The 24,950-nt window shown below is 38.0% G+C and overlaps 1 protein-coding gene and 1 pseudogene across 4 annotated transcripts in view; one reads left to right on the top strand and one right to left on the bottom strand.

Moving 5' to 3' along the window:
• Positions 1–24,950, top strand: part of LOC107853747 — a 44,445-nt gene that overhangs the window by 5,155 nt on the left and 14,340 nt on the right. For 3 of the 4 annotated variants that reach the window (XR_001669857.2, XM_016698730.2, XM_016698731.2), the window contains exons 6-7: positions 2,470–2,565; positions 2,641–2,698. Coding sequence is in view for 3 of the 4 variants with exons in the window: in XM_016698730.2 (XP_016554216.1) it covers positions 2,470–2,565; positions 2,641–2,697 (153 nt within the window). In the remaining variant the exon portion in view is untranslated. Of the gene's footprint in view, positions 1–2,469; positions 2,566–2,640; positions 2,699–2,803; positions 3,083–24,950 lie in introns of those variants that run through there. The other variant, XM_016698729.2, reaches the window with a different exon arrangement.
• Positions 21,909–24,950, bottom strand: part of LOC124885739 — an 18,532-nt pseudogene continuing 15,490 nt past the window's right edge.

Genomic DNA, 24,950 nt, shown 5'->3' with positions numbered 1-24,950 from the left:
TGTCAAGTTGCTCACCCTTACTTCTCTCTTACTTTTGTCTCTCATCCTCACATTTATTTGTTGTAGAGAAGTTTATCAATGCAGTAGCTCCCATGTACTTGCCCAGAATCCCTCTTTTATCTCTTGGAGGACTTCTAAGATCAACTCTTATTTTGAGCTTCGCCAATCTACTTTTGTTTCCCATCTTGCGTTCTTTTTCCTTTTCAAACACCTCCATTGGCCTTCTCACCCTTAATTGATCTTCTTGAATCTCCATAGGTGCCAAAGAAACAAGGGTAGTCTTTTTTCCATATTCATGATCATATGAAGCATTTCTATAGAGATACCATGACCATGCCAATAAGACATGACATGTGATTAGGGGAACCATATTACACAAAACGTGATCCTTGTATATCCCAAGAGTTAATGGCACTAACACTCTATTGTCCACCTTCACTCCTTTTAAGGTGTAAGGTTAATTATGCTTAACACAAGACAAACCAACATTTTCAACAAAGTAAGCACTAAGTTATGACAAACATTCTCGTCAATCTTAGTAGCACATATATTAGACAATACTTCCATTCTCGTTTGAAAAACCTTGTTAACTTTATTAAGCTCATGGTCTCTTTCAAGATTCTTCTTTCTTTCATCCCACTCATCATTCGCTTTTTTCATCATTTCAAAGAGTTTTGCAATCCCTTGTGAAAGATCTCATCATCTTTTTCTTTCAATCTTTTACCGTCTTCCTTTCTTTTGGTATTTACTGTTGTAGCCATATCCTTCCAATGAGCTGCAAATTACTTACTTAAAAATAAAAGATTGTTAGAAAGCAAAATGACCTCGTTAAGAACTTGTTTCACACACCCTTACGTGTATCACTCAAGTACTCTTACCAACACTCATGTATCACACGAATAGGCTTTTCCCCTCAAATAATCTCACCACTCTTTCCTTTTACCACTCAAGGGATGTTCCTCAAAGTTCTTTCATGAACCAATAACTCAAACACATCAAAGCACGTTCCAAAGTTTGGTTCAAGAATATAGTTGATGTCAAACAAGAAAAGGACAATTAAAAAAAAAACTATAACGAACTGGAAACAAAGAAAATACACAATGAAAATAAATAATAAAAAAACATGAACAAATTGGCACGAAAAGAAATAGGCACAAAATCAGTAGACATCACTAAGTATGAACAAATTCTTAAAGTATCTAGCAAGGGAATTGTGTTAACACTTTTAAAAAACTTGGAACATGTACTCATTAGCTTTTGAGTCCAAATGAGCTGTAATGACCTTTATAATCCTCCTAGTGACTTTTGAGTTTCTTGATGACCAACAGTCAAAGAAACTTCAACTTATTGGATTTTCAAGAGATAACAACTAGATCAGATCTTCCAACATTCAAAGACAATTACAAGATAAAGTATTGAACAAGTGAAGCATACTCGATGTTACTGTTCACATCACTGTTCATAGATCAAATTTTTTCCCTTTTTGTGCGTTACTGATCATGCTACAGTAACTTTTCATTTATTTTTTTTAGATTGTTTTGTAGTTGTTATAAATCAAATGAGTAGATCGGGTGAGTATAAGAATACCCAACCATCCAAAACTTTGATACCACTTGATAACAACACAAATAGCGGAAGACTAAAATTAGAAGATTAGAAAGAGGGAGGAATTGATTCTGGGAAACAAGAACACAAGCTTAAGTATTTGACACTTGAAATATCGTTTAGTAGTAAAGGAAGTATCGAATCAATTATGAAGAAAAAGAATAAGAATCGGAGGAGGGAACTCAAACGAGGAATCTTACTATTAAAGAGACCAAGCTATGGTTCAAAGAAGAACAAAAAGGGCATAGCCCAAAAGAGAACCTAAAAAGGTCTCCACAAGCCACAAAGCTGCTAATATATTGTTAAATAAAACTTGGTTCTAATGAACAAAAAATACTCCCTTTATATAGAATCCTAGAAGGGGCTGGTCAAAGACTAAATTAATTAAAAATTACATTCCCTAAAGACATTGAAGGCTGCCCACACTCTGACCAATGTAGTCAACATAGATTAAAACCAAAACTTTAAATCTATATATTCTAGAAAGTAGAAACAACTCTTCAAGCTTGGGCTGCTGTATTTCTCCACTTTGGGCAGATTTGGGATTTATTAAACTTAATCTTGGACTTAAATGTGAGCCTCCAAATAAATGCAAGACTTGGAAAATATCTTCATGGGCCCAACTCTTCTTCCATCACAAGACACTTTTTATTGCTAATTGTAGTCCATTTGAGCTTGTCTTGAAATTCCTTATTTGATGGATCTTGCAAAACTTTATTCATGTCTTTCAATGATGTTGAGCTGCCATGGATGCTATCATATTCCCGGGTCTCTTTTATGCATTTCCAATAGTAAATGCCATCCTTGCCAGCAACGATTCACCCCCTTAACTTTCAGCTATCTACTAATTTTTCTGGTTGGCAGATGTCTTCATCGAGATCCATCAGGCATGATTCATTGTCTCATTCTGGAGACCTTGCTGTATTACAGAAGCTGGAAGAAGTTGGAAGTTCTGTGAAGGTAAAAAAGATGTCTTTCCCTAAATCTGTTTGAGTATGTCTTCTGATATCTAGTAATGTATGAGATTTTGTTCAGAGGGTTCAAAATCTGATTGAAGAACACCACCTTCAAACATCAGAACATGCGGCTTAAGGTAATCGCACAGGAAGTCATATACTTCAGCGGCCAACTGTGTTCATTACTTTCTATGGTTATAGCTCTTTGTTTTTAGTTGCACAGTCCCGCTTGTTGATTTCAGATGCTTGGCAAAATGAGTTAAGATGGTTAACTACAGAAGCTGCAATTTGACTAGCCTCTCAGTAAATACAGTTTGCTTCTGCATCTCATCTCAAGTTTTGGTCGTTAAACGTGGCTTGTCTAGAACAAGAATGCCCTGTTAACAGTGTCTAGTCAACATAGGTAGTAGTCTTACTCGTTCCATTGACTGTTTCGTCAAGAGATTTGATAAATCTTTGCTGTGTTTATGGTGGAAATATCTGCTGCAATATATTTTATCTCTTTCATATTTTAATGCTCATCTTGTTATTGCTGTAAAGTAATTTGTTGGGTAAACCTATTTGGTTGAGTTACTCTTATGCTGATCTAGAGCTCTGCTTTTCCTAAATGTCCCTTTTGTTTTGTGCCACTTTACATTTATCTTCCTTTCTATATCCTTCCTTCCTTTCTTTCTTTATTTATTTCTATCATTCTTTTTCTTCCCCAACAAGTCAACTTGTTGTTGAAGAGGACCTGCTCTAATCAGTTGTTACATCATGAATTTGCTTGAGACATTCTAAGGATTTTGATGTTGCATCTCTAGTTGGCTTTGGTACTTATCTATATTCCAGCATCATTACAACAGTTGTGAACTACGCAGTGGGGAAAGGAAAAAGCAAAACAGTTGTGATCTACTTTAGAATCAATCCAGTTATTTGTGCATCAAGGTAATTCACTACTTTGAAGGCTTTAACAATCCTGCTCTAACATGCTTGCTCCTCCAGCTACATCCAATCACAGGCACTGATGATGCGATTGTCTCCTTTCCGACATAGGTCTTGACGAGATAATTTATTCCAAGGCTTGATTCTACAGGGATTCCTACTCCTTTCCTATCTATATCTATCCCATAATACTATAATCTATAACCTATGTTGCCATGCTATCTATCTTTTTCTCCTGTCCACCTATCTTTCTGTAGGTGGCAATATTTGCTCTCCTCCTATCAAAGTAACCTCTAATTCTATTGAATTCCTGTTGATGAGCCTATATTCGAACTATCTATTCTAGTCCGACTCTTTTAGACTAGGTTCTTTACCCTTATCATCCATTAAGATACAAGAACATTTTCACCACACAGGGTGCTGATGTGGTAGGACTTAATTCTTTAGTCACATTTGTTCCTTGTGTTGGGAAAATCGGGTAATTTTTCCACTAAAACGGAACAACTAAGTGAAATGAACTGATTCAGAACAATTGAACCAGACAGAACACTAACAAATAAATACCCGACAAATAATATTGAATACTAAAAATAAAGACATCAGAAAATTTGATAAAGGGGTTCAGCCAAATAGGCTTAATCTTCGAGCACCCAACCTTTCCTATTAATTGTTAGAGAAGAGAACAATTTTGGGATAATTCAAATGGGAGAAGGAAGAGTTCTTTTATAACTCTAAAACCTCCTCCCCAAATTGTAAAACAATGATGTGGGAGAAAAAAAAATTGCGGTGCTTCCAATTTTGCGCCGTGAGGCGCCAACTTCAAATGTGCAGGATATTAACCAAGTTTAAACAGTGTTCGAACTTGGCCCTTGTAACCACCTTGGTCAGCATATCTGCAGAATTCTCCGTAGTATGAATATTCTGGAGAAGTATCTCTTCCTCTTCGAGAATTTCCCGCACAAAATGATAGCGAACATCAATATGCTTCGTCCGTGCATGAAAAACTTGATTCTTTGCTAAATGAATAACACTCTGACTATCAGAATACACCTCAAGTTGTTTCTGATCAACTCCCAAGTCTTTAAGCAACCCATGAAGCCAAATTGCTTTCTTCACAGCCTCTGTAATCGCCATATACTCTGTCTCTGTTGTAGACAAAGCCACTATAGACTGCAAGGTAGACTTCCAACTAACTGGCACCTTTGCTAAAGTGAACAAATAGCCAGTTGTAGATTTTCGCTTATCCAAATCACCTGCATAATCAGAATCACAATATCCAACTATGCATTGACCAAGTGATTTATCCCGCTCGAATGTCAATCCAACATCTACGGTATTTTGGAGATACCGCAGAATCCATTTCACAGCTTGCCAATGACCCTTGCCCGGATCATGCATGTACCTGTTAACTACACTAACAGCTTGTGAAATATCTGGTCTCGTACACACCATTGCATACATCAAGCTTCCAACTGTATTTGCATACGAGATTTTTGCCATGTATTCTCTCTCTTCATCAATTGTTGGAGATAACCTGCTGCTCAGTTTCAAATGAGGAGCAAGTGGGGTATTTACAGGTTTTGTATCATCGTGCATACCAAAACGTTGTAGTACCTTCTTCAAATACTGCTACTGTGACAGCCAAAGTTTGCCCCTCTCTCTATCTCTGCTTATCTCCATGCCGAGAATAATCTTGGATTCCCCCAAATCCTTCATCTCGAACTCTTTACTCATTTGAGCCTTCAATCTGTCAATCTCAACTTGGCTCTTTGCTGCAATCAGCATATCATCAACATATAAGAGTAAGTAGATGTAGGAACCATCTTGAAGTTTGCACAAATACACACAATAATCGAATTTGCTTCTCTTGTACTTCTGACCCTTCATGAACCTATCAAATCGTTTGTACCACTATCTTGGAGATTGTTTCAATCCGTACAACGATTTGCTAAGTTTACAAACCCAATCTTCATTACCAACAACCTTATATCCTTCTGGCTGAGTCATATAGATTTCCTCCTTCAAATCACCGTGTAAGAACGCGGTCTTCACATCAAGTTGAGCTAGCTCCAAATTCAACTGTGCTACCAAGGCCAACAAATTCTAATGGAGGAATGTTTTACAACTGGAGAAAATACCTTATTATAATCAATTCCCTCCTTCTGAGCATGGCCTTTAGCCACCAATCTTGCCTTGTAGCGAATGTCTTCTTTATCAGGAAATCCTTCTTTCTTTGCAAATACCCATTTGCACCCAATTGTCTTTCTGTCTTTCGGTAGTTGTGTCAGCTTCCATGTCTCGTTCTTCTTAAGAGATTGCATTTCTTCTTCCACTGCACCTACCCAACTGCCACTTTCTGTGCGTCGAATGGCCTCTGGGTAGGTGGATGGAACATCTTCATTAGTAACTGAAAGTGCATAAGCTACCATGTTAGTGAAACGAGCTTTTGAATTTCTCGTCTCTGTCTTCTAACTGCAATTGGTTCTGATTGCTGCAGTGGTTCTTGGGTTGGAACCTCTTCCGCATCTGACTCTTCTTGTGCCATAGTAGAGTCAGTAGTGGTGCTTCGTGCTGGGTTCACCACTGTTTGCTCAAACTCCACCTGCTTAGAATTACACTCCACCTGCTTCATAGTACTATCAACTTTCTCTGGATTTACCTTGTTCAACATGGCAGGTTCATGGTAACATCCCTGTTGATAATCGCTTTCTTTGCCTCAAGACATCACAAACGGTATCCCTTCACTCCAGCATTTAAGCCCATGAAAAAAGCCTTTTTGGTCGTGGATCCAACCTTGATTCAATCACATGATAATATGCAATAGAACCAAAAACATGCAAAGTGTCATAATCAGTTGCAGGTTTTCCAAACTATACTTCTAATGGAGTTTTGCCACCTATAGCAGATGATGGCAAACGATTGACGAGATGTTGAGCGTACGTCACAGGCTCAACCCAAAATTTTCTGTCTAACCCAGCATTAGACAACATACCACGAACTTTCTTTACAAGTGTCTTGTTCATATGCTCTGACACCCATTCCGTTGCGGTGTTTTGCTAACATGAAGTGTCGAACTATGCCACAGTCTTGGCATACATTCAGGAATAGATCACTCTTGTATTCTCCTCTATTGTCTGTTCGGAGAACCTTGATCTTTCTCCCTGTCTAGTTTTCAACTTGAGCTTTCCAGTTAAGGAAAATTCCAAGAACTTCATCCTTGTTTTTCATAGTAAACACCCAAACTCTCCTGGAAAAATCATCAACAAAAGTGACAAAATAATGCCTACCTTCGATGGACGAAGTTTTGGCAGGTCCCCACACATCTGAGTGCACATAATCCAAAATACCCTTGGTATTATGAATTGCAGTGCCAAACTTCACTCTTCGTTACTTTCCCAGAATGCAATGCTCACAAAATTCAAGTTTGCAAGTCTTCGTACCTTTCAACAATCTTTGCTTGGCAAGAATTTGCAAGGACTTTTCACCAGCATGTCCCAACCGCATATGCCACAGCTTCGTTTCCTCAACATCTTTCTTGGTGCTAGAAGTTATTGTTGCTACTGTCCCCAACACTGTTAGTAGTAATACAAATTGTTCTTCCTCACGCCTTTCAACATCACCAGTGCTCCTGAAGTTGCTTTAAGAACTCCATCTCGTATCATCACAACTAGGCCCTTAGATTCAATAGCCCCCACTGAGATGAGATTCTTTTTCAACTTTGGCATGTACCACACATCCCTTAAAATTCGGGTGGATCCATCATGATTCCGCAGCTTGATTGAACCTATCCCGGTTGTTTTACAGGGATTATCATTACCCATGTAGACAACCTCACCATTGAGTTCCTGGAACTCGAAAAATCATTCCCGAATGGAACACATATGATAGGTACATGCTGAATCTAATATCCACTCATCTGGATGAGATGGTGTTGAAGGCATAACAACTAAGGAAACATTTGATTCTGCATCACTTTTGCATTTTGCAACATTTGCATCTTGCGGACTCTTCTCTTTCTTTTTAAACTTCGGATAGTCTTTCTTCCAGTGCCCTTTTTCATGACAGAAAGCATACTCATCTTTGGCAACGGCTTGGCCCTTTGATTTGGACCTTCCTCTTCTCCCCTTAGTTTAGCTTTGCTGACGACCCCTTGCCACCAATGCTTCTTCGGATGTTGTTGATTTGTTTTTCATCTTATCCTGCTTTCTCAATTCATAACTATATAAAGCAGAACAAACAACATCTAACGACACATTCTCCTTCCCGTGAAGTAACGTAGTTCCCAAATGTTCGAGATGATAACAACATCAAAGTCAGATCCTCATCCTCAAATTTCACATCTAAATTCAATAGGTCTACTACTAATTGATTAAACATAGTGATGTGTTCATTCATAGTAGTACCTTGTTGATAATCAAATCGGAACAACCTTTTCTTCATAAGGAGCTTGTTCTGACCACTCTTTTTCAGAAACTTATCCTCCAATGCCTTCCATAATTTGTGCGCAAAAGTCTCATTCTTGAAAGCATACTTCTGCTCTCTGGACAGGCACGATCGAATTGTTCCACACGCCAATCGATTAATGATGCTCCAATCTCTTTCTTCTACCTCTTCTGGTATCTTTTCTTCAATAGCAATATCGAGACCCTGCTGGAAAAAAGAGTCCAAAACCTCTCCTTGCCACATGCCAAAATGGCTAGTACCATCAAATATTCCCACCGCCAACTTCAGACTGAACAGCGGGAACCTCGACCATGATGACGAGGAGCCCGATGGCCTCGGTGTAATATTTGTAATAGGATCCTTCGTTTCTTGATCTTTATTTGCCATTACAAACTCAATAAAAAATATTTAATAGTACAACAACTGCAAACAACCCAAGAGGACCAAAGTAATTCTTTTCTGATGTGGAAGATCAGGCAGAGCTGCAACCACAGAGCATACTCAAACAGAACCTTAGCCTAGGACAAACCTTGGGTTCAAAAGGACCAAAGGAATTTTTTTCTGATGTGGAAGATCTGACAAAGCTGCAATCACAGAGCATACTCAGACAGAACCTTGGCTCTGATATCACTTGTTGAGAAAATCGGGTAATTTCCCACTAAAATGGAACAATTAAGTGAAATGAACCGATTCAGAACAATTGTACCAGACAGAACACTAACAAATAAATACCCTACAAATAATATTGAATACTAAAAATAAAGACACCAGAAAATTTGATAACGGAGTTCAACCAAATAGGCTTAATCTCCGAGCACCCAACCTTTCCTATTAATTGTGGGAGAATAGAACAATTTGATAACAGTGTTCAGCCAAATAGGCTTAATCTCCAAGCACTCAACCTTTCCTATTAATTGTGGGAGAATAGAACAATTTTGGGATAATTCAAATGGGAGGAGGAAGAGTTCTTTTATAACTCTAAAACCTCTTCCCCAAATTGTAAAACAATGATGTGGGAGAAAAAAAAAGAGCCAAAAAACCAACACCTTGCTCATACTCCCTCGTCTAGGTGGTGATGTGATGGAACCCGTTGCTCATTTTTCATCACACCAGTTAGTGTTGTGGTTGTTACGGAAATAAAAATTGAATTATAATTGCTTTATTAGCTTAGATATACCAGTACAGACTACAGCAGCAGCAAAATGCCAAAGTCCCTCCAAGTTACTCTGAAACTTCGCGTAATATCATTCTTTTGAGGACAGCTCCTGAGGGAGACAGTTAATGTCAAATTCAACCACTGTTTCACTGAAAGCCAATCCCATATGCTAGAAAACAAAAGGGGGAGTTGAGGAGAAACTATTGTCAGGAGTTGCTGTAGTTACTTCCTGATGAAAGGTAACAACAACAATAAATGCGGGTAATAGTTGTGGAGGATTTTTCTTCTGCTGGAAGATTTCGAGTTTTGGTACATAATCTGCGAAGTGTCATATCGATAGAGACAAGTTGAACAGGAAACTGTTTTCTTTGTACCACCAATCAGGAAATTACTTCTTTGGAATGAGTGGAGACTTGAAACAACCTTTGCTCATTAGTTATTACAGGTCTCTCTCAATCTTTTAGCTTCTACTGGTCTATAGAGTTCCATATACGAGGTGTTAGGATTGAGTGCATGTGTGATATCTTTTGATCGCACAACTACTGCCTTCCCAAGTTAAATTAGTTTGTCCGATATTCTCTTGGTCCATGTCTGCAGCGACTCATAATCAATTCTTTCAGACACGACTAACAGGCTTCTTCCATATATATTGCTTTTGGCTGTATATATTTCCTTTGATTGAGAATCTTTATATTCTATATTAGTGTATTTCATCATTATCTGAAAGGCAAGGCAGAGCATTGTCCTAAGTTCTCAGAGGAATGGAGAAAGGCCTTATTTGTTTGCACTTAATGGAGGTCTGAATCTGAATGGTTCAGACTTCAGACCATTAAGTGCATTTGTTTTTTATTAAGATTTTAGCTCTTAATAGGTTTTAATCAATCTGAAACTAAGGCTGTATTTGTTTTTATTAAGATTCAGACGTCTGAATCTGATTGATTAAGATGTTGTCTTCAGATCTGAAATCTGAATGGTTAAGACTATTTGTTTTTCAATATCTGAATATGCAAAAATTATTTATTTGCATATATAATAAAAAAAACATAATTCCAATAAAAGATATTTATATATTTGAAAAATATTTGATTTGATACGATAAATTATTTTCTGATTGAAAAAATCATATTTGTTAGTGATAATGGAGATAGTTTGTAATGGTGATGGTGGTAGTAATGATTGATGTTCGTGATTAGTAATATTGGTAGTGATAGTTGTGATGATAGAGATGTTTGGTATTGTAGTGATTATTATGATAGTACCGATTGGTAGTGATAGTGGTAGTGGTGTGACGTCGGTTGATGTTAGTAGTTGGAGGTGTTGATTATAATAGCTTAAAAATGAATGTATGATGGTTGATGATGTGTTGGTGGTAGTTCAAGATGTTGTTTGTTGTGATGGTGGAGATGATTATTAGTAGAGATATATTGTAGCAATGATGGTTGTTGAAGCGGTGGTAGAGATGGCGACACTGATGAAAATGGTGGTGGTGGTCGAAGAATGTGTGGATGTTGATGATGTGGTAGTTAGCGGTGGTGCTAATTGTGATAGATGAGTTGGTTAGTAGTTGGGATTGGCCGATAGTGGTGGTGTTGGCGTTGACAGTGGTGATAGTTGTGGATATAATTAAATCAATGGAGGTGTAGATATGGTACCGACTGAAAATAATGGTTAGTAGCAATTATGATTGTGAATAGTGGTTGTGATGTGGTTGGTGGTGGTGATGGCTGGTGGCAAGGTAGTGGTTGACAGTGATGGTGGTGGCAGAGGTGGTTAGTAATGATGACTGATGATTATGGAAAGAGTGGTGGTGAATATTATCCAATACAAAAATACCTCTTAATGAAAAACAAATGCACTTAATGATCTGAAATCTGAATCATTCAGATTCAGACCTCCATTAAGTGCAAACAAATGAGGTCTAAGTCAATATCATTAAGAGGTATGCTTGTGTTGAATAATATTCACAACCATTCTATCCACAATCACCAGTCACCACCTCTATCACCACCACTATTATCAACCACCACCACCAACCACTTCCACCATCACAGCTACCATTGACAATCAATATCGCTACCAGCCACTATTGTCAGCCGCTACAAAACCTATCACCTCCATTATTTCAATTATATTCACCGCCACCCCAACACTAACACCAATTCCAACGCCGCCACCATTACCGATCAATCCCTACTACCGACTAACTTATCTATCACAACTAGCACCACCACTAATACATCATCAACCTCCGCACGTTCTTCAGCTACCACCACCATCAATGTCATCGGTATCGCTACCTCTACCACCACTTCAACCACTACCATCACTATAATCTATTTCTACTAACAACTATCTACATTATCACAGCTAATAGCGTCTCCAACTGCCACCAACACATCTTCAAATATCATACATTCATTTTTCAGCCATCGCAATCAATACCTCCAAAAAACTACCATCAACCAACTTCACAATCACCACCACCGCTACAGTCATAACAGTCACTACAATACTAATCATTTCTGTCATCACCACCAACATTACTAGTCACATCAATCATTACCACCACCAACACCAGTACAAACCATCTCTACTATCACTAGCAAATATAAATATTTTTTTTGAATCAAATAATAATTTTGTTGTATTAATTCAAATATTTTCGTAATATACAATTAATTTTTTATTATATAAACAAATAATAAATTTTGCACATTAGATGTTGAAAAACAAACAGTTTTAATCATTCAGTTTTCAGATCTGAACAACATCTTAATCATTCATAGAGGCATTCAGATGTTTGAATCATAATAAAACAAATGCAGCCAAAGTTTTACTTCATACAATTACCCTCCTTCCGCTTTCTTAGCCCTGACAATTAGTTTTTAGGCAGCTCTGTTACAGGTGTGATCCTTTGAAGATTCATATTGCCATTACTGAAATGAAGAACTACTTTGTTTGGGTAACGTAAACACTTTAGTTAACTTTACAAGTTGATTATGAGGCAAACCAAGCTAAAAATAAGGACCAGGTACAAAAGTAAGGGACTTGACGCACTACTGAAGGATCAGGAAGTCTAGCAAGTCCCGATATTTGACATGCTAATTACAATGATTCCCCTACATCAGAAGTATAAATTTTGTATACATCTAAATAACACAAGGAATGTGATCTTTTTTTCTCTTCAAAATATCGTATTCCTTTCTAGCCAGACTATTCATATGCTACTTAAACTGTCTTCAACATCTGCCTCTGGCATTGATCTATTTTCTACTGCTGCAACTGTTCGAGAGTTGCTTTAAGTTTTGTTGCATCATTTCAATAAACTCCGGAGAGAGTTCACATATCTTCCAGATCTTGTTGACACAGATTTATCTTCTTTCTGTTGCGCACTTTAACTACAATATTGTTCTGGGAGCCCCCCAATCCCCCCACCCAACCAACCAAGAGGCTTCTAGTTTGTTTCTTTACTGCAAATGTTATTAGGACCAAGTACATGTTCACCAGCATCTTGAGGTGACAAAATTAGCATATGAAAAAAATTAATCCACCTCGACTCACTCATTTATTAACTTAGGTCATCATTTCAATCCATTCAAATTTAATTCATCTAAAAGTTGGGCTGATTTGGGCTTAGATATTTTGAGCAATTTTTTTTTTTGTTTTGGTTTCTCATCCGATATCCGGTACCCGCATTGGAGTCCGACTAATTCGGATTCGCGCCGGTAAGGCCTTATTCGGGGGGTAGCGCTCTCTACCAAGAATTTTTTCTTACTCAGGGCTCGATTGAGCGAATTGACCTACAAAACACTTTATCAAAATATAAAAAGGTATAAAAAGGGGAATTTTGGGGAAAAATATATATATCTCAACACGACCCTTTGCACTCACGTAGTCACATTTTTCTGTTTACGCTTGCATATTCAACCTTTCTTTGAAACAACTTTATATGCCTTTACTTATACAATTGTATTTATATCTCCACGAAATGACTACAAATTTTGTAGACAACCTCCTTAGACTATTTCTAACAAGCTTAAACAACCCTGATATTTCTCACAAAAATCACTTGAAATTAAAATTGCTTAAACAACCCTGATATTTCTCACAAAAATCACTTGAAATTAAAATTTACTTCTCTCGGGCTTCCTCACCAATAATACTAAATGATTTTCACCACCTAAATCATACCATATCAATACACTCAAGACCTTTAACACAACAACAAATGGAGTTTGTTTACTGTCAATCAAGAAACAGTTGGGTTGACAAAGAAATGGCCCGTCTTTCGAATTACATACAACGCGGGCCAATTTGGGTAAGGGCGGAAAAATACGTAAAATAACATTGGATGGCCTTCATACTGGGTGGCTTTAGTTTTTTGTCCAAAAAGAAACTAGTCTTTTTATGTATAGTATAAGTACATTTTTACCTCTCTACACTTTAAATGTCTTAAAACTTTTTTGCTCATTTATCTCTCGATTTTTATTTGTTTCTTTTTTTTCACTTTTTATCTTTCCTTGATTTTTTTTTCTTATTTTAATTCATTTGTCTCAATCTTTATTTTTTTTCCTCTAACATTATCTATTTCTTCATTTTTTCATACTTTGTTTTTTTTCCTTCTCATTTTTATTTTCCTCAATCTTTATTTTTTTTCTTTTTTCTATTTTCTTTTATTTTTTATTCTTCTATTTTTACTAAACCTTTATTTTTTTCTCAATCTTGTTTCTCTTTTCTCTATTTTTTTTTCTCAATCTTGTTTCTCTTTTCTCTATTTTTTTTTCTCAACTTCTATTATATTTTGCTAATTAATAGAAAATTGGATAATTCGTAAAGAGATCTTTGACATGAAAATAAATTTAAGGGCATGACTTGTTGTTTAGAAGTCATTTGGGATAAGTCGTGCCTCTAAGACAAAAGTTATAGCACATCTCATAAAACAAAACACAATGTGGTAGTGTCAAGTCTTTCTCGTAGGGGCACAACTTGTTGTTTGAAAATTCTTGAGTTAAGTATTGCCTCTAAGGCAAGAGTTATAGAACTGTCAACACTTGTCCATTGAGCGTAAATTATTTTTTTGGGAGTTTCTTGAGCTAAGTCTTGTCTTAGAGGCGAGACTAATAAAATATCTAATAAATCAAAACACAATGTGGTAGAGTCAAGTCTTGCTCGTGGGGTATAACTTGTTATTTGAAAATTTTTTAGTTAAGTATTGTCTCTAAGGCAAGAGTTATAAAACTATCAACACTTGCTCATTGGGCGTAACTTATTTTTTTGGGAGGTTCTTGAGTTAAGTCTTGTCTTAGAGGTGAGACTAATAAAACATCTCATAAATTAAACACAATATGGTAGTGTCAAACTCTTATCCATGAGGCGTAGCTTGTGGGCTAAGTCTGACCTCTAAGGCAAGAGTTATAGAATATCTTATAAATCAAGACACGATGCGATTGTGTCAACTCTTGCTCATGGGCCGTAACTTGTTGTCTGAAAGTCCTTGGACTAAGTCATGCGTGTCAGGCAGGAGTTCTAGAACATCTCATAAATCAAAACATAATGTGATAGTTTCAATTCTTATCCATGGGCATAACTTGTTTAAAAGTAAAAAAAGAGTAGCCTGAAGCACTAAAGCTCTCGATGTGTGCAAGGTCTGAGGAAGGGCTCCACCACAAGGGTGTGTTATACGCAGTCTTACCTTGCATTTCTGTCAGTGGTTGTTACCAATTGTTTGAAAGTCCTTGATTTATAAAATATCTCATAAATCAAGACATAATATGGTAGTCTCAACTTATTGTACGATGGAGGGAAGACCCGAGTGAGGACGGCGGGAGGAGACTCGGAGCATTTTCGGTCGAGACAGGGTTGCATCAGGGATCGACTCTTAGTCCATTTCTTTTTAAGTTGGTGATGGATGTGTTGACGCGGAGTATTCAAGGCGAGGTGCCTTGGTGTATGTTATTTGCAGATGATATAGTGCTGATTGATGAGACGCGGGTGGGGGTGGGGGTGGTGGTGGTGTGAATGACAATTTGGAGGTTTGGAGACAAACCCTTGAGTCTAAGGGGTTTAGGTTGAGTAGGTACAAGACAGAGTATTTGGAATGCAAGTTTAGTGACTCGAAGATGGAGGACGAAGTGATGGTGAGGTTGGACTCCCAGGATGTTTGTAAGAGGGATTAGTTTTAAGTATCTTGGGTCTATGATCCAGGGAAATGGTGAAATTGATGAGGATGTTTCTAAACGTATTGGAGCAGGTTAGATGAAATGGAGGCTCGCTTCGGGAGTGTTGTGCGATAAGAAGATGCCCTTTAAGCTTAAAGACAAATTTTAGAGAGTGGCAGTTCATCCAACCATGTTGTATGTAGCGGAGTGTTGGCCAGTTAAGCACGTTCACATCCAAAAATTGAAAGTGGAGGAAATGAGAATGTTGCGTTGGATGTGTGGGCTTACTAGAGAGGACAGAGTTAGGAATGAGATTATCCGGGAGAAGATGGGAGTGGCTTTGGTGGAGGATCAATGTAACTCTGATCTGGTTGCTGAATCATGAAGGATATAGTAGCCAAAGCATCAGTAAACTCATTTTGTATCCTCGAGATATGTCGGAAATCAACTTCCTTAAATCTTCCACACAAATCCTGCACCAGCTCTACATAAGGAATAATCTTGGAGTTCGTTACCGCCCATTTCCCCCGTACCTGGTGAATCAGCAAATCTAAGTCTCTGATGGCTAGCAATTCACGAACACCCATATCAAGTGCCAACTTGAGACCTAGGATGCAGGCCTCATATTCAGCCATTTTATTGGTACACGGAAAGAGCAACTTAGCGGTTGCTGGATAGTGTTGGCCTATTTCTGACACCAAAACTGCTCCAATTCCTGAGCCTTTAAAGTTGACCACTCCATTAAAGAATAATCTCCATCTAGGGTATATCTCTGTAATGTCTTCTGCCACGAATAAATTCTACTCATCTGGGAAGTAAGTACGAAGTGGCTCATATTCATCATCAATCGAATTCTCTGCTAAATAATTGCTAAGGCTTGCCCCTTGATTGCCTTTTGAGTCACACACACAGTGTCGAACTCACTCAGCAACATTTGCCATTTAGCTAACTTTCCCGTAGGCATGGCTTTCTGGAATATATACTTCAATGGATCCATTCTGTAAATGAGATATATTATGTATGAGGATAGATAATACCTCAACTTTTGTGGGGCCCAGGTCAAAGCACAATATGTCCTTTCTATAAGAGTGCAGCGAACTTCATATGGCATAAACTTTTTACTCAAGTAGTAGATTGCTTTCTCTTTCTTACCGGTCCCATCATGCTGCCCGAGACACACTCGAGAGTATTTTCTGAGACTGACAGGTAAAGCAACAACGGACTTCCTTCCCTTGGTGGAACCAAAATAGGCGGAGCGGACAGATATTCCTTGATTCTGTCAAAAGCTTTCGAACATTCTTCTGTCCATTCATTCAATGCATCTTTCTTCAACATCTTGAGAATTGGCTCACATATGATTGTTGACTGGGCAATGAACCTGCTAATGTAATTCAAACGACCCAAGAAACTCATAGCCTTTTTCTTGGTCCTTGGCGACGGTAAATCTTGAATTGTCTTGATCTTGGACAGGTCTAGCTCGATGTCCCTTCTGCTGACTATGAACCCCAGTAATTTCCCGGTTGGCACACCGAAAGCACACTTAGCAGTATTCAACTTCAAGTTGTACTTCCTTAGTCCGTCAAAGAACTTTTTCAAATGGGTCAGATAATTTGAACTCTTGCAGGATTTGATAATTACATCATCCATGTACACTTCAATCTCTTTATGAATATATCAGGAAAAATTGTTGTCATAGCCCACATGTATGTTGCACCCACATTCTTGAGACCAAACGGCATCACCCTGTAATGATAAACACCCCAAGGCGTATTGAAAGCTGATTTTTCTGCATCTTCCTTATCCATTAATATCTGATGATACCTGGCGAAACAATCCACGAAAGAATGCATTTCATGCTTTGCACAATTATCGATAAGGATATGGAGGTTGGGTAGCCGAAAATTATCTTTAGGACTGGCTCTATTCAAATCTCTGTAGTCAACACAAATTTAGATCTTGTCATCCTTTTTTGGCATTGGGACAGTATTGGCTAGCCATTTTGGATACTTTGTGACCTCCACAACCTTAGATGGAATTTTATTCATCACTTCTTCCTTGATTTTCAAACTTAAGTTTGGCTTAAACTTTTGCATTTTTTGCTTAACTGGATCAATCTTGAGATTGATTGGTAACTCATACGATACGCTGTTGGTGCTCAATCCTGGATATCATCGTAGGACCAAGCAAATATATCAATGTACTCCTGCAGCAAGCGAATGAGTTCATTTTTTTTTGCTTCTACTAAGTGAACACTAACACTTGTCTCTTTGATTTTATTATAATCGCTCGGGTTGACTATTTCAGTTTCCTCCAAGTTGGGTTTCTCTTGGTTTTCAAATTCCTTTTTATCTTCTACTAACCGCTCCTCATCAAAGTCTTTCCATTCATCATTATTCCCTTCGCTTTGTTCGTCTAACCCTTGATATGACATTGGCAGGTTTTAAATTACTGCTACACGATGGGCGACGAGTCATGAGTGGAGTCGTTAGAATTCCTATGAAGATGTGAGAATAAGGGAACTTGAGTTTGATATTGGTGATTTTTCTATCTACTTGAGAGTTTCACCTATGAATGGGCTAAGAGATTTGGGAAACAAGGAAAGCTAAGTCCCCCTATGATGGTCCTTATGATATTGTAGGACATTTTGGCAAAGTAACCTATTGAGTTAGATTAGTCGGTAAACTTAGCAGCAGTACATCCAGTCTTTCATGTTTCCTTATTAAAGAAATGTGTTTCCTTATTAAAGAAATGCATTGATGATCCCGCATTGGTTGTGCCCTTAGAAAGTGTAGTGGTAAAAGATAGTCTCTTATTAGGAGGTTCTATTAAGATCCTTGACTATCAAGTTTGTAAGTTGAGGAATAAGGAGATCACCTTGGTAAAGGTTCTTTAGCGAAATCAGTCAGTTGATAGAGCTACTTGAGATGCAGAGGCAGATAGATGACTAAGTACCCCCATCTCTATCCTTCGAGCTCAGTCCCATCTTGAGGTAACAGTCTCCTCTTGATTAATAATTTTTTTTTCTTTCATGTCACCCAACTATTATCATGTCATAGCTTGCGTACATGAGTTCGGCTCAGCCCACATTTCAGTTATCGACTCAATATCATGTCAATGTTCAGCTCTTAGAAAACTCAGTGTAGGAATTTCAGGTATAGATAGTATGATAGGGTTCCAATAATATCATCAGACGTGGTGAAGAAAATATGGGAATTGCAGCTTTTTCCCCTAACCTTCCAGCTTAGTCAGTTTCCATTTGGGGACAAATGACCCCAAGGGGGAGATACTATAACACCCCAAAAAATTCAAGCTGATGTTAGAATCCTGCTTCAAGTACATGTAGGATTAAAAATCAATTTTTAATAGTATGAGAAGGTATTTGGCCATGTACCATGGCCACAAGTACCTCCTATTCCGTAACCAAGCCAAAACCTTCCTTACCGGTCGGTTCTTTTAGAAATGGTCAGCTTCAAACGAGCATAACCTCTAGGCTCTGAAGCATCTTTGAGATCAAGACCCGCTAAATGACAGATGTTTGAACTATCTTTCTAACACATCCAGTTTTGTCTTAATCCTATATTAGGGCGTAAGGTTATGGCCATTTTAGTGAAGCATTGTCCTATAGTGAGATGTCATGAGCCAAACCACAACTGTGGTTACATTGTACGATCGTAAAAATGGTCTCGTTTGATCGAGAAAACCCCAACATCTAAAAGTTGACAAGTATTCCGTCCAACCATGAGAGGGAACCATCGTGCTTTAAAACTACGATCCTACGCACGATCGTGAGTTCCAGATATCCTAATTAAACCTTCAAACCTACGAACCAAGATACGACCATGGGTAGATCCCGCAATTCTACCAAGGCTCGTTTGTTCATTCTCAGAGAGCTCTCATCCATTTCCCAACCATGAGAACAATCCACGATCATAGGTTGGTCCCATGATCGTGGGAAGATCCCGTACATTACCTCCAACAGCTTCCAGTTAAAATTTCAAAGGGGCACATCATTCTTTTCCAACTCTTTTAACATCAAAACTATATTGTTTAGGTTGTTTCAAGGCTAATTATTGAGGTTAATATTACTCTAATCCGTTATTACTCAAAAATAAAAATTTGACACGTAGTTGTGAATAGAGGAAAAAGAGATTTCTTTCCCCAAGGCAGAGCTAGGGTTCATCTTCTTCGGGTTTTTAGTTTTCAAAGAATTCTCGAGAGTTCTCATCTCCAAGTATGAGGGATTTCATCAATGGGTCTCCTATCACCCATTGAGTCCCAAAGTTGTAACACCCCAAAACCTGGTCTCGAGATGTCATACGGTGCTCAAGACTACGAGAAGCCTTAAGCTAACCCTGTCTGCCTGTTACTAAGTCTGAATCTCATAATAAAGGAAACATAGACATAAGAGCCATACTAAATGCGAAAATTTGTCTGAAATAACTAAGAATGAATCTGAAGTACTGTTTGAAAATCAATACCGAATCATGTAAAACTAATAAGCTGCAAAATCCGAATGAACAAGTCCCCGGACTATGAGGACTCACCAACTGTAGGATGTAGATGGAGATGCTCGAACTACTCACGCTGCTGATACTGAGCACCTGATCCTACATTAAGAGACAATGTAGCACATAGACGTATATGTGGATCAGTACTTTAAGGATGTACTGAGTATATGGGGGTGAAATGCATAAGTAAAATACAATCTTATCATCATAATTTATAAAACAATGCATGCTAAATGTAAATGACTCCCACAAGCTGGAATATATGAAATACTGAAATCTGAAATCATGAATAGCAAATCATACTTTATAAATCTAGTGAGTCATAACATTTAGTTCTAAAAGTTGTACTTAATGTTCTGTCGGAAAATCATGTTGTCTAAGTGTAAAACAGGACTCACTTCTATGTTGAAGTCTGAAATCTATAACTGTTATCTTTCTGTAAATTATAATTTGAATAAAATTGTGAGCCTTTACACTTCGTTTTCAAAAAGCTTTTCTGTTAATCTTTTACTTAACTAGCAGAGAGGTTCTCTTAACCGACATAAACCATGTGAGCTAACATGGAGTCCAACGTCTTGTTTCCCTAAGAGGAAAATCTCACGATGGGAGAGGTGTTATACTTTTGCCAGAGAGTTTAACCTACTGTCCATGTGATCGATCACAGGCTAAAACTGTCATCCATATAGAAATAGGAATAATCTGATAATCTGTACCTACGTTGGCTACGTAGTTCTATGAAAGATAGGTCACGCTAATCCCACACTTCCTGCTTGCTGCTAAATACTACTCCCATTTAAACTATATGCTCACTCTATTGAAAATCCACTTTAAAATCTAGTATAATGGTTCATTACGAAACCATTTATGCTTTTATATGAATCATTCTATAAATAAAGCTGATCTGAATTCTGTAATATGTAATAAAGCTGTAAAGTGGATTCCATAGCTAAACTGGGGATCAAAAAATCAAAGTTTTACTGAGAATCTGTAAATTAACTGATCATAGGATGCTTAAAGCATCATCTTTCTTGAAATATCAATATATAAACTTGGGCTTTAATAACCCATGCATCAAACTCATGTCAAAAACATCATAATAATTATGCTTGATAATGAAAACAATGATAAGCCATCTCAAAATCTGGAAATTTCTGCAATAGGCATGAAAATATGAAAATAGACATGCAATTCATCTTCTAAAACACTTGAAATCTCAAAATTTTGCAAAGAGCAATAATGGGTATGAACCCTAATTCCAATCTCATGAATATTCATTCAAAATCATATGAATTTGTAATTAAAACTTGGTTTTGGGTACAAGGATGAAAAAGGATCCTTGTTCATAAACCCCACATACCTTGATTGATGATTAGATGAAGAAACTTGAATTGTTGATTCCTATTTGAGTTCTTGAAGATGAGTTCTTGATTATCTTGTCTTGGGAATTCTCAATTTTAAGCTTTCTTGGAGAAACTATGGAGGATTTTGATTTCTTAAAGAAGAAGTTTTGGAGTTCTAGGGTTTTGCTTTGAGAGAGAAAGGATGAAATTGGGCATAAAGTGTCTTAAATATGTTTAATTTCTTGTTTTGGATGAATTGGGACCTTGGGGATTGACCAAAATACCCCTTTTAATATTTAATCGAAACAGGAAAAGCAATATTTTCTGAACTGGCAGGCCACCGCGACGCGCTACTATCGTGGTAGCTCACTGGAAAAAGGACGAGTGAGAACTGAACATTCTCCGCGACGCGCCACCATCGCGGTGCCCCTTTGGAATGCCATTTTGGCCACTTGCGGGACGAGCCACTATCGGTTGGGCTACTGGAAATTGGCAAATTGGAAATTGGACCTCTTCGGGATGCGCCAATATCGCGAAGGTCCACTGGAAAATGACAATTATGAAATTGTCCTTCACCGCGACATGGTGACTGCCCAGTTGGCACACTGCTTCGCTAAAAATGCCCTAACTTCTTCACCTAGTGTCGAATTGGGTGAATTTTGTATCGATGGAAAGCTTATTCAATTTCCCACACAAGGGAAGGTCTAAATCTAGAAAATTCTATATGAAATAAAACATATTCATTTTTTAAGATCACCCTTAACATTCTAGGAACGAATTTAAGCTAGGAAAAATATGAGGTATTACAATATCTCCCTCTTTGGAACATTCGTCCTCGAATGTGGCTAGTTAAGCTGAAAATACTGAGGAATCTGAGGCTATAAGCTATCATGCAAAACTGAAATAAATTGTATGATTGAATCTCAAATATAATGAGCCACTGAACTGATGTGTGAGTACATGAATTCTTATGAAAATAGCCATATGGCTGAATCTGAAACTGGAAAAGAACTGAATGAAGGAAAATTATTACCTTCAGTTGAATCTGAATTTGTAGAGAAGAGATGAGGATACTTGGTATGCATGTCTGCTTCGGCTTCCCAAGTAGCACCCTCAACGAATTGATTTCGCCACAGAACTTTGACCAAGGGAACTTCTTTATTCCTTAGTCTACGAATCTGATGATCAAGAATCTCTACTGGGACTTCTTCGTAAGAAAGGTTATTCTGAATATTTGTACTTTCTAGAGGAACTATAACGGCTGAATCGTTCATGCACTTTTTCAACAAGGACACATGGAATACTGGACGAACTGAGGATAAATCTGCGGGTAGCTCAAGCTCATACGCTACCTTCCCAACACGACTCAAGATCCAGAAGGGACCTACATATCGGGGACTAAGCTTTCCCTTCTTGCCAAATCTCTTCACCCCCTTCATGGGTGAAACTTTTAAATACACAAAATCATCAGCCTCAAACTCAAGATCTCTTCTTCTTACATATACATAAGATTTCTGACGACTTTAGGTTGCTTTCAATCTTTCTCTAATCAACTGAACTTTCTCCATGGCCTCAAACACCATGTCTGGCCCGGTCAAAGCAGCTTCACCCACTTCGAACCAAACAACTGACGATCTACATCTTCGCCCATAAAGAGCCTCAAATGTATCCATCTAAATACTAGTGTAGTAACTGTTATTATAAGCGAACTCAATCAACGACAAATGCCCATCCCAACTTTCTTTGAAATCAAGAATGCATGCCCTCAACATATCCTCTAACGTCTGAATGGTCCTCTCTGCCTGACCATCTATCTGCAGATGAAAAGTTGAACTAAGATGAATTTGGGTATCAAGACCATTCTGAAAGGCTCTCCAAAATTGAGAGGTAAACTGAGTATCCCTATCTGAGATAGGACAAAGGAACTCCATGCAATCTAACTAACTCTTTGATATACAGCTTAGCATAATCTGCAGCTGTGTAAGATGTGTGAACTGGCAAGAAATGCGCTTAGTTAATCTGTCTACTATCACCCAAATCGAATCATGCTTACGATGCGAATGGGGTAAACCAGTCATAAAATCTATATTCACCTTTTCCCACTTCCAAGTGGGGATACCAAACTCTTGCAACGTACCACCAGGCCTTTGTTTCTTTACCTTAACCTGTTGACAAGTTACACACTTGGCTACAAACTCTTTTATATCTTTTTTCATACAACTCCACCAATAGATTTTCCGCAAGTTGCGGTACATCTTGGTGGCTCCTGGATGAATGGAATAACGCGCACTATGTGCTTCCGCCATAATCCGTTGCCTCAAATCATCAACACATGGCACACACAATCTACTCTGGTATCTCAACACACCATCTCTCCCTTGGGAGAAAAGCTCTATCTTTTGGTCTTTAACTAACTCCTTCAGTTTGACCAAACTAGAATCCTCATCTTGCTTCTCTTTCACTTCCGAAACTAGAGAAGATTCGGAATAACTCTGAACCCAAACATTCCCTTCAGCTGAATAAACCAATCTCACACCCAATCTAGCTAACCGGTGAACTTTCCAAACTAACTCCTTCTTATCATTCTCCATATGAGCAACACTGCCCATAGACAATCTACTAAGGCGTTTGCCACTACATTGGCCTTACTCGGATGATACAATACACTCATGTCATAATCCTTCAATAATTCTAACCACCTTCTCTGACGAAGATTCAAATCCCTCTGAGTAAACACATACTGCAAACTGTTGTGATCCGTGAACACATCAACATGCACCCCATATAAATTATGTCTCCAGATTTTCAAAGCAAACACAATAGCAGCTAACTCAAAATCATGGGTAGGGTAGTTCTTTTCGTGAGGCTTAAGCTGTCTAGAGGCATAGGCTATGACCTTACCTCTCTGCATCAAAACACAACCCAAACCAACTTTGGAGGCATCACAATACATCACAAAACTGTCTGTACCATCAGGTAATGCTAGGACCGGGGCTGAAGTCAGTCGAGTCTTCAACTCCTGAAAACTCTTCTCGTAGGAATCTGACCACTGAAACTTAACTTTCTTCTGGGTCAATCTAGACATAGGAGACACAATAGACAAAAAACCCTCAGCAAAACGTCTGTAATAACCAGCTAAACCCAATAAACTCTTAATGTATGACGGAGAGATAGGTCTAGGCCAATTTCTTACAACTTCTGTCTTTTGGGGATCAACTCTAATACCCTCACTGGAAACAATATGACCAAGGAAAGTTACTGATCTTAGCCAAAATTCACACTTGCTGAATTTGGCGAACAACTGGTGGTCTCTAAGAGTCTGTAACACATTTCTAAGATGGTCTGCATGATCATCCTCACTACGAGAGTAGACAAGAATATCATCGATAAAGACTATGACAAACATGTCCAAATACTGTTTGAACACTGTTTAACAGGTCCATGAAGGTTGCTGGGGCATTTGTTAGTCCGAAGGACATGACTAGAAACTCAAAATGACCATAACGAGTTCTGAAAGTTGTCTTTGGAATATCACATTCCCATACTTTAAGCTGATGATACCCGGATCTAAGGTCTATCTTTGAGAAATAACTTGCACCTTGGAGTTGATCAAATAGGTCATCAATTCTAGGAAGAGGATATTTGGTTTTTACTGTGACTTTATTTAACTGACGATAGTCAATGCACGTACACAAAGAACTATCTTTCTTTTGCACGAATAGGATAGGAGCGCCCTATGGAGAAACACTAGGTCTTATGAAACCTTTATCTAAAAGATCTTTGAGTTTCTCTTTCAACTCCTTAAGCTCGGCGGAGCCATACGATATGGAGGTATAGAAATAGGCTGAGTATCTGGAAGA

Source organism: Capsicum annuum, chromosome 7 (assembly GCF_002878395.1).
Source record: "Capsicum annuum cultivar UCD-10X-F1 chromosome 7, UCD10Xv1.1, whole genome shotgun sequence".
Classification (NCBI taxonomy): Eukaryota; Viridiplantae; Streptophyta; class Magnoliopsida; order Solanales; family Solanaceae; genus Capsicum; species Capsicum annuum.
The sequence above is the reverse complement of the archived record's forward strand: the minus strand, read 5'-3'. Positions and strand labels throughout refer to the sequence as shown.